Below are 12,978 nucleotides of genomic sequence, written 5' to 3'. Positions count from 1 at the left end.
GAATATTGAGGTGTTGGGGCATTTTTAATTTTTGACAATATTATTAGCCAAAACTGAGAAATTAGAAAATCCATTTATTTGTGGTACAAATATTCTTCATAAAGAAAAAAGAGGGGCTTCCCTGGTGGCGCAGTGGTTGAGAGCCAGCCTGCCAATGCAGGGGACGCGGGTTCGTGCCCCGGTCCAGGAAGATCCCACATGCCGCGGAGCGGCTGGGCCCGTGAGCCATGGCCGCTGAGCCTGTGCATCCAGAGCCTGTGCTCCACAACGGGAGAGGCCACAACAGTGAGAGGCCCGCATACCGCCAAAAGAAAGAAAAAAAAGAAAAAAGAGGGTCACCTTTCTTGAACCCAAGAAAACATTCAAATAGACTAAAAGGGGTTTACCTTCAAACACCCAAACAAAGAACCAAAACTAACCCGCCTCAGTACTTTGTTCATTTAACTGCAAGGATTAGATCATCACTGTATCATTTACATTCAGACCAAGTGATATGAAATGACTTTTCTCCTGCTGGTCCTAAGCCCATCATATCTGACACCTCTCAACTAACTGGTCTCTTGCTGCCTCTTATTCCCCTGATGTCCATTCTCCACCCAGTACCCAAAATGCGCTTCTCAAAGTGTCAATCAGTTCAAACCATCTCTTTTCTTAAAAACCTTCCAATGGCTTCCCATTGCATCTGGATCACAATTAAAACTGTAAGGCCCTACATGGTTGAGCACAGGCCCACCTCTGATTGCTTTATCAACCACCTTCATGCTGCTCCAGCACCAATGGCCTTCCTGTTACTCCAATATACAAAGCTCATGCCTCCAAACCTCAGCCTCTGAACAAGATTCCCTCTACCTGTAACACTCTTCTCCCAGATCTTTTCATCATTCAGGTCTTAGCTTACATGCAACCTCTTCAGTAGAAAGCATCCCAATGACCAACACTATTGGCCACTGCCTTACCCAGTTTTCTTTTCTTTATAGTAGTTAACAGTATCTGAAACCATCTTTCCTATTTGGTTTCTTGTTTGTCTTCCACCACAACTACCAAGTAAACTTTAAGTACAGTGATTCTGTCTTCTTTACCATTATATCCCCAGCACCTAGATCAGTCTACAATATAGGACAGAATGAAAAAAACATTCATCAGTTTGGGCCCAAAACAAAATTTCCTGGAATAAACTTGGGAAAAGGCTGACTCTGCAGTGTCTTCAACAAGACTTCTACAAAAGTGGAACTGATAAACAAAAGGAAGTGGTCTGGAATGAGAGGATTTTACAGCTCAAATGGATTGTAAAAGCATGTACATCAGGACTTCCCTGGTGGTCCAGTGGTAAAGAATCTGCCTTCCAATGCAGGGGACGTGGGTTCGATCCCTCGTAGGGGAACTAAGATCCCGCATGTGGCGGGGCAACTAAGCCCTCGCGCCACAACTACTGAGCTCGTGCACCTCAACAAGAGAGTCCACGTGCCACAAACCACAGAGCCCATGCACCCTGGAGACTGGGCACCACAACTAGAGAGAGAACCCACATGCCACAACTAGAGAGAAGCCCACACGGCACAACTAGAGAGAAGCCCATGCGCTGCAACTAGAGAGAAGCCTGCGTGCTGCAACCAAGACCCGACGCAGCTAAAAAAAAGCATGTACATCATCCTGCCTGCTTCACCGGCTAGGAGACCCCGGGTCTCCTAAGGGACGGGCCCCAAGTTACTGAGTAGCAGAACCATTATTCAGTCATGTGGTGGCTTGAAGGGCTTATCCTTTCTGAAACATCTCTACTTCTTTTGTCCTTGTGCTTTCCTGGAGCTTGACACACTCCCAGCTCCTGCTGGATGATTAATGGACCTCAGAGAGTACGGGAAGTCTGTTCACCTCTGGTCACCACCAATATGTGTGTACATACACGTACTGCAGTAGGGAGACAACCCACTCCCTTCCAAGCATTTATGCAAAAATGGCATTTAACACACACCGTCCTTGACTCCTCTTTGTGCTAAATGAAAACTTCTCTAGCTGTTAAAATACATCATGTTCATCCTCAGTTTAGAGGGGGAGGGGACGAGGAGGCAGAGGCTAAGAGACCAGACCAACTGGTGACCCTCTTCTTCCTCTACTGCTTATTGCACATATTTTCTGGTTTTATATCAGAAAAAGTCATCCTCCTGAGCTATGGGTTTGCATTTATCACACAGATTCTGTGAAGGATTTTAAATGATTAGGTGGCCCTCTTGGTTTTGGCGACTGAAAACTGAGAGACAAAGTGGTCGGCCCACCTCCGGCATGTACATGAACTTCATCGTAGAGGGGAGGGGACTTCTGTTTTGAACTCATTTTGGGCTCCATTTTTACACCTTTACCTTTGTTAACCCTGTACCTCTGATTTCTCATTCTTTCCTTTTAAAATGATGAGCAAAAATCAAATGGCTGGTGAAAAATTACCTTAGTAATACACACTTTAAAAAAAAGTAGAAACTGCAGTTATGGAAAATAGACAAATCCATGGAAGATAGTGAAAAACAGCAGAGACACCCACTGACAACCTGTGCAGGTATGATCTCTCCCCTCCCCACTATCCCCAGAACCAGTTCAGAGTGGGCAGGCTGGTTCGTAACTTGCATTTTTCACTTAATATATAATAATGAAAATCTTGGATTTCAATATATATATTTCCACTGCATTTTTAGTGATTCACTGTTTCACTGCATGCATGTAGCACACTGCTGATTTAACCAATTTTTGAGACATTTGGCCAGTTTCTGATTTTTTTGCCTTAACACCATAGTATAAACATCTCTGTGGCTCAAGTTGGCCCATGACCTTATTTCCTCAAGATCAGTCCCCAGAAATCTCGTCTACTACTTTACATTCTCTGCCTATATTTTACATATCTTTGCAAGCTACCTTAACTCTTCATTGAAGGAAGGTACAGCAGAAATAAGGAAACATCTATAAGAATGTTAGCACACATTAAAATAATTACCTTGGAAAGAATACTTTTTGACTAGGCACCCAGGAATAGAACTTATAAGGGTATTTTTTTTTTCTTCCCCTCTACTCAGTGCTTCATAGCCTTTATAAACATGCTTATATTTCTGAACTGGCATATTTCTGTTTTAAAAGACAGAACTTCCTCAAACAAATAAAAAGGGCTGGAGGGTTGAGAGGCTGTAGAATAAATAAGATTCCCATCTTTGACAATGGTTCAAATCAAATCCAGTGGAAAGACAGTGATCAGCTTTTCTCTGCGTACAACAGACAGTGCATTCAAAGCTCGAAACTGCCGGAACTGAGGAATCCCCTCTGCGGCGATCTTTGCAGAGGGGATGGAGATCACGGGGACGAACCAGCTTCCCTGACCTCAAAGCGCTGTTCCTACGGACCCAGGAAAGGTCAGTGTTTGACAGGCAGGGCCTGACTGCAGCACCACGGCAGGAAAACAGGGGCCTGACCCCTTCTCCCTACCCAGATAGTGCCCAGGGCAGGGTTCCTAACCTGGGGTCTACAGAGCCCAAGAGGCCCACTAGAGAATTCAGAGTGTCTATCAACTTCCATAGGAAAACAACCACACCTTTATTTCCACTAACCTATAAGTGAAATTAAACATTTCCTTCCACTGCAATATAAGCAACAAATCACAGCATTAGCAGTACCTGCAACTTGGTCAGAAACCACAGATATTTTCCGAACACATTACAGCTGTTACAGACACCCTGAACTATCACTATTTCTGAATTATGCTAGTTATCAGACCCACCACTGTAACTGAAAGTGTTAACAAAGAAACATATATATTATTATACCACAACCATGGTTTTAGTATCTTAACTGAATTTCAGTAACTGGATTCCTTATAATCCCATGTATTTGATATGCATGCATTTAAAACAATCTTCTGATCAGCCAAAGAGGTTGATGACTAAATCAGTTGAGAGCCCCTCCACTTCAGAGCAACAGGCCTTGTGGAAACACACCGCCAATGGCATTTGGAGAGTTAAAGAGTCACTTGAAATTGGGAATCAGCAGGTAGCAGGTCTGCCACCTCACCAGATGCGTAACCTCCACTGAGAACAATGCCATCTGTTGAACTACTTTACCTCTGGTTTCCACAGCGTGGATGCATTTCCTAATGATGCTGAAGCCAATGCTGTCCAACTGTGCAGCTGAAAGAGGAAGAAAGGGGCAGTCAAGTTGCTAGCCGTGCACACCAACCCCGGAACAGTGCTTGACCAACCCAGAATGACTCAGTCCCATGGCGCGGCCATGTAGCCTTTTTATTTTTTCCACTGAAAGTACAGGAATGATTCAAAATGTAAAATTGCTGGCATTCGTGAGGAGCTTACCATATGCCAGGTACAGTGCTAAGTACCATTTTGCACATACTATCTCATTTAATTTTCATGGTAACTCTCTGCAAGGTTATCCTCTATTTACAGCTGATGAAACTGCAGCACAGAGTGATGAGCACTTTACTGAAGGAGTAACTAAGCAAACTTTAAGTTGTTTTGTTAGTATCAGGAGCTGTAGGACTAACTGCTTGTTGGTCTCCTTCAAAAAGCATAAAGTAGGGCCTCCCTGGTGGCGCAGTGGTTGAGAGTCCGCCTGCCGATGCAGGGGACACGGGTTCGTGCCCCGATCCCGGAGGATCCCACATGCTGCGGAGCGGCTGGGCCCGCGAGCCATGGCCGCGGAGTCTGTGTGTCCGGAGCCTGTGCTCCGCAACGGGAGAGGCCACAGCAGTGAGAGGCCCGCGTACAGCAAAAAAAAAAAAAAAAAAAAAAAAAGCATAAAGTAAATGCTCAATAAATGTCAGGTAAGTGCTCCACAGAGCTCACCTTGTTTAATCCTAGCAAGTCCTCTAGGTTGGTACTATCATGAGTCCCAAATTACACATGAAGAAACTGAGATTTGGCAAAGCTAAATATATTGACCAAAGTTGCAGAGTTAATATGTGGGAGACTCGCTCCAGAGCCTGTACAACTTTAAATGCCTTAAAAGTGACTGAAAAATAAAATAAAAGTAAACATTAAAAAAAAAAGTGACTCTGAGTTAAAGAGGGGAATAAAATTCTGCTCAGATGACTAGAAAAAAGGAAAAGTGACCAGGAGGACAATTAAAATAGCCAAGGACAAAGAAGCTATCTAAGGAAAAAGCAAAAAGGCAGAAGAGCCCTCCTCTGTGTGGTAAATCAGCAGGTGGTGACAGGTTCTCCATCTGCTCCAAAACCCCCTAATGTCACTCAGAAAATAAATGGCAAATAGCAGCAACTTCTTCCACAGCATAGAACCAACTGCCAACCTGGCAACAGGGCTGGAAACCCACCAAAATTCATCCCCATGCTTTGGTTACCCAATGATTAGACGTGGGTGGTAATCTATAAGAATGGGTTCATCTTTGACCTCCTTAGGACATCAGGACAAGACATTCTACAAACCAGTGTTCCGAGTGGAAAAGGGAATGGCAGAAAGGAGGAAGGTGCGTATTTATAAACACTTGTCATCATCCCAGGGCAAGAAATAAACTTGTAAAATATGAGAACTGAGCTGAACTTGAACTCAGCTTGGATCTAACCCAAATGGAATCTCTCCAATTCTTAATATATATGGGTGAATGTAGGTCCAATGAAGAAAAAAATCCTTTAAAAAAATAACTGAAAATTCCCCAAATCAAATTAAAAAGGAATTCTAATTTCCCCAAACTTCTCTCCCCAAAAAGAATCAGCTCTTGCTCTTACATGTGTACTTATCACTTGGTGGTACTTATTAATAAATATACTTGGCCTCTAGGATAGTAAGTAAAGTACCAGAAAAGGAGGAAAACAATGTTCTTCTTCCTGGAGACCACCTGCTATACAAACCATTGTTCTTATACCCTTAGAACTGTAAGGAGCCCACTAACTCAATCCCTTGCTTCTTCTAGTATGAACCAAGTGTTTACTCTGCAAATTGTGTTATATCAAGCTTTCTGATTCAGATCGAGATCACTCTTCCAAATGAAACTCAACTCATACCACAGACTTTTCTCAAATTTTATAACAAACTGTAATACACAGCCTAAATATCTGTTGGAATCTAGGCAAGATTTTTTTTAAATAACGACCTTACTGAGATATAATTCACATATTTAAAGCTTACAGTTCATTAATTTCTAGTATATTTACAAATATATAGATCATCACCCTCTACATAACATTTTCATCATCCCCCATGAAAAACCTCATACATATTAGCAGTAACTCCCTATTTCCCCCACTCCCTCAGCTCCTAGAAACCACAAATCTACCTTCTGTCTCTATAGACTCGCCTATTCTGGACATTTCATATAACTGCAACCATATGATACACTGTCTTTTGTATCTAGTTTCTTTCACTTAGTATAATGTTTTCCAGATTCCTCTATGCTGTAGCATTAATACACTTCATTCCTTTTTATGACTAAATAATATTCCATTGTCTGGATATACCCCATTCCATTTACCCATTCATCAGCTGTTGGTTTCTACTTTTTGCCTATTATGAATAATGCTACTAGGAACACCCGCGTACAAATCTTTGTGTGGACGTATATTTTCATTTCTCTTCAGTATGTACCCAGGAGTGGAAGTGCTAGGTTATATGGTAACTCTATGCTTAACTTTTTGAGGAAATGCCAAACCACTTTCTAAAGCACTGGACCATTTTACATTCCCACCAGCAACATATGAAGGTTCCAATTTCTCCACATCCCTGCCAACATCTGTTATTGTCTTTTTTATTACTGCCGTTCTGGTGCATGTGAAATGGTAGCTCATTGTGGTTCTGACTTGCATTTCCCTAATGACTAATGATGTTGGGCACCTTTTCATGTGTAGGGGAGAATTTTCATTCCTTTATACAATAGTCAGAATAGAGCCTACTGGCAAGTATTTGTTAGTGGGGAAATTACTTTCTATACTTAAGGAGGTTTCCCAAATGTCCATAATGTGATTCAATAGTCAGTTGAAGCCTTTTGGTTCTTCTTTTGAGATGTGCTTAAGAGGATCCTTGCATACGAATGACAGTCAAAGAAGTTTGGGAGATTAAGAACTGCAGTTGTGGACAGTGCTCTGGGGAGCTGCTGAGACAGATTGCAAATTTGGAAATTTTAAGAGTAGGTTTGTGAACATGGTCTTGTTCTAGGCATTGATGAAGTTCTGTTCTGGACAAAGAGTATTTTGCTTCTTTAACCTGTGAACATGGATAAAAGTTTTGAAAAACTGGAAATAACCTGGCAGCTGACAGTGATGACCCCAGTGGCCAGAAGATATGTGCTCATAAAGCCACCAGCCCAACTAGCAGAAGAAATATGGACAAAGCTAGATATAACTCTGTAGAGACAAATCAGTCCTTGACCTTTTCTCATGGAACTGTGGGAAGCTGGATTCTTTTCTAGGTAAGTAATGGCTAATGGAAGAGAACACAATGGAACCTCCCAAGTATATCCAGAAAAAAACTAAATTCCACTAACCTACATTAACTACAATTATTTATTTTGGAAAATGGCAAAGCAACCCCCTGCGCCACCCCCCACAAATCTCTGAATAAATGTTCCTTCTTTGGTTTTCCCAACATTAGAAGTTCTCCATTTTGTTTTATACCAGCAAACCCCTTTTCTTTAAATAAATCTTACACAGATGCTACACATAAAGGCCTTCCACATTACACGTGTAACAGTATTTATTAGTATATATTAGTTGTCTAAGTCCAAATACATATAACAAATTCACATACTGCAAAGTCAAATGCTAAGAGCGCAAGGTAACTCTCTATTAGCCTCTAATGTGTTCAAGTCGCGTACTGATAATTATTGCAGTTTTATAAACAAAACTAGGTTCAGAAATAGAATTCATATCAAACAACAGTTCCCAATAAGGAACTCATGAAATATAGTTTACCTATTGTTATTCTAAATCTCTGAACTAGAACTGGTATAAATTATTACACTGCTCCCTGCACTGGCACTTCCCTGTATCTCTCTGTCTCTGGTATCACCCCCACCACACACACACACATACACACACACGCACACGCACAAACACAGGTTTGACTGCTACTCTCATCAACCTGAGCTTCCTGCTGATGTTATGATTAGGTTACTCATGATGAACAACTGCTTTCTTATTTAACATGTACCGAGTACCACCGATGTGATACGGACCATGGTGCATCCATAACCAGATCATTAGTCCTGATCTCTGCCCAGCAGGTACATAATCTAAGTTAATTGAGATCTCCTACTTGAAAAATCCAGTTTCCACTGAAAGGTTTAGAACACCATCACCACCAAGCAGAGTTTGCTAATGACAGAAAAAGCCTGAGCAGCCCGCCAGATGGAAGCGGCTGTCCTTAATCCCTTCAAGCAGGTGATTCAGCTCTTTTACTGAGCCCAGGCTCAGAAAAGGTCAGGGATTTATTTGCAATTGCTGTATCCTTATAATCTCCAGAAATAATCTCTCATTAAATATCTACTTGCATTATTCCCTTAATTTGACTGGTGATGAATTGCTGCAGGGCCAGTGGCTTCCAGGCCTGACACCCACCGTCTGGCAGTTAAGGCTTGGACCAGCTTACCTTCCTGACTCACCCTCGAGTTCACCTCTGCCCAGGTTTACGCACAGGGCAGGCCAAACAGTTGTCGTATAATGAATGTTCACAGAGCTCGCATCGAACACCCAGGTTGACGCACCAAGTTAGAAAAGGGTCATCCCCTTAACTGTCATGTCAACTTTTGAAGCATTATTTGTCTGCTTTTAGAGAAAGGAAAGGGCCAGGGTCACACAAACCTATTTTCTCAAAGCTCTCTGGAGAACAGGAGGACATGAGACAGGTGGTTTGACTCTCAGCCAACCTGGAGAATATTAGGGCTGAAGTGGGAGGAGGATGCCTGGCAGACCTTTGGGGCTTATGCTTATCATGCACAGGGTACGAACTCTGAGAGTAAGGAGGCAGGTTAAATTCAGGAACTGACTGTTTTACTGCAAAGGGCTTAAAACAACAACATACTGTAAGGTTCAGTCAAACTGTTTAAAAGAAGGAGGCTGGTGGGCCAGGTACAGACAGGATTTTAGCATAACCTTCAATGCCCTGTTCTGTAGCTTCTAGTACCTCACACTACCTCATCTGACACTGCCTGGCCTTTAAAAATAAAACAAAACAAGCAAAAAACCCCAAAAGAGGGGATGGCAGAGGGTGAGAACTCCAATAAAATCATGAGCCTAGGAGTCTTCCCTGGTGGCGCAGTGGTTGGGAGTCCGCCTGCCGATGCAGGGGATGCGGGTTCGTGCCCCGGTCTGGGAGGATCCCACGTGCCGCGGAGCGGCTGGGCCCGTGGGCCGTGGCCGCTGGGCCTGTGCGTCCGGAGCCTGTGCTCCGCAACAGGAGAGACCACGGCAGTGAGAGGCCCGCATATCGCAAAAAAAAAACAAAAAACAAAAAACAAAAAAAAATCATGAGCCTAACCCTCAGCACTCCCCTTCTTTCTTACCCCCCATATCCAAATTATCACCTCAATTTTACCTCCTATTGAGTCTCAATTTTATCTAGTTCTCTCTGCCTTCACCACACCCACCCTGGTCCTGGACCAGGTCCTGGTCATCTGCTACCAGGATGGTTCCAAGCCCCTCCTAACTGGTCTCTTCACACCTCCTCTGGCTCCCTCCAAGCTGCCCTCCACCCCGCAGCACCCATGACCTTGACAAAACCAGACCACATTACCCCTCTGCTTAAACACTCAGAGACACCCCACTGCTCTTGGGACGATAACCCCAGCCCTTAACATGGCCCACACAGCCCTGCATGGTCTGGCCCCAGCCTCATCTCAGTCTTTCCCCTATGTCTCAGCATCCCAACCACACTGGCTTCCTCTCCGAGTATCCAACTGACCATGCTTTCTCCTCAGCCTTTGCACAAGCTGTGGATTTCACCTGAGAGCCCCTTGGCCCAAATAACTCAGAATTCTCAGGTCTCCCCCATCAAGTATCATCTCCTCAAAAAAGCCTCTCTGACCCCTCCACCTAGATTAATGCCTCCATCATGCACTTGGATATAATGCCATCAACCTCTCCTTCAGAGTATGCAGCACAATTACAGGTTTACCTTTATTAGTATAATGCAGGGAATTCCCTGGCAGTCCAGTGGTTAGAACTCCGCGCTTTCACTGCCAAGGGCCCAGATTCAATCCCTGGTTGGGGAACTAAGATCCCACAAGCTGCATGGTATGGCATGAATGAACGAATGAATGAATGAATAAATGGTATGATCCTGCAAAAAATGTCTGTCTATCAAACTAGATATGCGCGTTCATAAAGGCAATGGTCCATGTATAACTTTACTTATTTATTTTATTCACTACTATATCTCTGTCTTTCACTGTCCCCTATAGTGCTAGAAATGAAGTGGAAGCCTGTAACTTTTCATTTGGTGTAATTTTTCACTTTGGATGCAAGGATAGGTAAATTGGTGACTGAATGGCAGGAAGAGTTGCTGAGGGGCAGTGTCTTAGAGTCAAAATTACCTTTCAAACTTCAACTGATGTAAACCCTATGAAAGTAGATGAGTTAAGTAAGCTTCTGGTCCTCAGCTATTCCATCTTTTGAGAGGATATAGAGGTTAAATAAAGAAATGAATGGCTTCATCTAACCACTTCCTTCCTTCCTGTATCAGTACAAAGAGGTATTACCACCAAACAGTACAGCCCCAAGAATCAGTCCTAGAAAAGGGAAAAATGAAACCTGTGCAAGCCAAGACATGGAATAGAAGAGATAAAACCAAGTTTAGGTTTCCTGGACACTTTTAGAAATCTTTTGCTTGCCCACTGAGGCATCACTATCACTGTGCTGCATGTGGTATGAAACTAGGCTGCCTACTTCTTTTCACGTCATACTAACTGAGCCATCTAAACAGTCAGACAGGCCTGAGCATTGAGAAAGCTCTAGAAGACAAGAGCATTCCCCCCTAGAATTTTGTGCTACCCACTCTTCAGGTCCAGGAGCCCCTCTGCTAAAAATTACTGACCTGCTGTTGCCTATCTCCAAATCATCAGTATTCACAACACCCAGAAACTAGGCAACAAGTGGCCAAATCACCAATTCTGAATAGAAGGGACCTTTCCATATCATAGGTTGACTGATGGACATATAGTCTGAAAAAAATGATGCTTTGGGATATGCCCAAAGTTACCCCATATGTGCATCCCAGGAATTCTAACAGACCTCAAACCTCTCCTTCTCAAAAGGAGAGGAGCTGACCTACCTGAATTAGGCTCAGCATGAATTAGATGGAATTACCACTTTGCTAAAGCTGGTATTCGACAAGTTTTTCCTAGTCTGAAAAACTTCCCTAGGAAATTTATTCAACTTTCCTTTGATCAAAAAACCACCTTTCAAGTGTTTTTTATGGGAGAAATGGAATTTGCTAGAAATAAAAACAAGAGAACTGAGACGTAAAGGAAGTCACTGCTGCGCTTTTAATGTGGATGGATACAGGAGGTTGTCTGGAGTTTCTGAGAGCGGCCCACCATTTTATGGACAGTTCCCAGGGCATGTTCTCACCACAGAAATTTACTCAATTTCCCTATGTAATTTGCTCTGTGATTTGCTCTTTAAAGCTCGGCCTGCCTCGCTCATTCTGAATTTAATCCATTTCAGCATCATTAAAAGCCATGAAGAAAAATACCCACATTGAATTGAATACAAAATCCCATCTGGAAAAGAGATTTCCAATTGGCTCACACACTCAGAGGAGCTCACACCCTTTCTCCTCAGCATGTGAAGCCCCATAGTTGCCAGGGCTCCCTGGCTGTGGCCCCTGGAAAACCATCCTCATGAAGCTTCCAGTGGGCCCAAAAAAGGTGTGAGTTCTTTACTTTGGCAATTACCCAGAGCCAGTTCTTTTTTTTTTTTTTTTTTTGCGGTACGCAGGCCTCTCACTGTTGTGGCCTCTCCCGTTGCGGAGCACAGGCTCCGGACGCGCAGGCTCAGCGGCCACGGCTCACGGGCCCAGCCTCTCCACGGCATGTGGGATCTTCCCGGACCAGGGCACGAACCCGCGTCCCCAGCATCGGCAGGCGGACTCTCAAACACTGTGCCAGAGCCAGTTTTTAATCCCAGATCAGCTCCCCAATCCTGTGTGCCATCCCACTCCACTGCCAACTGCCCTATACTCTGTTCCCCAGCTAGGTACTCAGGGAATACGAATGAACTTTAATATTGATTGAAGTCACACAGACAGAAGTGGTATGTACTGGAAAAAGAACAATGAGCTTTAAAGCCAGACAGACCTGGCTTAGAATCCGGTCTCTGCCACCTTAGGTGAGAAGCTTCACCTTCCTCACCTGTGTGGTCGGGATAACTCACCTAGGTGTTGCAAAGGTCAAATGAAATGCACAGCAACTGAGACTTACTTGATATTCAAAAATGGTCATTACCAGTACTACAATATTAGGATGTAGTAACTACAGTACATCATAATATTTGAATCAAACTTTCCAGTTGATGAAAAACTCTTCATACCCAAGTTCATGTTAACCTTACAATAATCCCATGGGGTACCTATTATTACTATTCTTACTAATAACTTCTTGCTGTGTTTCCACACAAGTAAGTATGATGAAGGACAATACATTACCATTTATGGAATAAGTTAATAAATTATAGCTTACTTGATTTTTCCAGTATATCTGTTAAGTTTTTATGATGAGAAAAGCCAGGCTCATGATGTTAAGTGGTACCAACAATGGTGACGGCAGTAGTAACACTTACTGAGCACACAGCGTTGCTCTGGACTGAGCACTTAATTGCATCATATCATCATCATCACCATCCCTATTTTGTAGGCAGGAAACCCTGGTTCAAACAAGGCTAAGGAGCTTCTATGTGATTATGGCGTTAGTGAGTGGTGGAACCAGGATTCTAACTCGGGCTGACTCCAGGGCTCATCCTCTTCTATTCCCTGCTCTTCTGCTTAAGTT

At 43.2% G+C, this 12,978-nt stretch overlaps 1 protein-coding gene across 3 annotated transcripts in view; it reads right to left on the bottom strand.

Annotated features, from left to right (window-relative positions):
• The window catches only part of ARHGAP26 (Rho GTPase activating protein 26), a 494,532-nt gene that overhangs the window by 207,791 nt on the left and 273,763 nt on the right, over window positions 1–12,978 (bottom strand). For all 3 annotated transcript variants that reach the window (XM_060093555.1, XM_060093556.1, XM_060093557.1), the window contains one exon: window positions 4,092–4,157. In XM_060093555.1, the coding sequence (XP_059949538.1) occupies window positions 4,092–4,157 (66 nt within the window). The remainder of the gene's footprint in view (window positions 1–4,091; window positions 4,158–12,978) is intronic.

This window comes from Mesoplodon densirostris, chromosome 3, assembly GCF_025265405.1.
Source record: "Mesoplodon densirostris isolate mMesDen1 chromosome 3, mMesDen1 primary haplotype, whole genome shotgun sequence".
NCBI classification, from domain to species: domain Eukaryota; kingdom Metazoa; phylum Chordata; class Mammalia; order Artiodactyla; family Ziphiidae; genus Mesoplodon; species Mesoplodon densirostris.
This window is presented reverse-complemented; position numbering and strand designations above follow the sequence as displayed.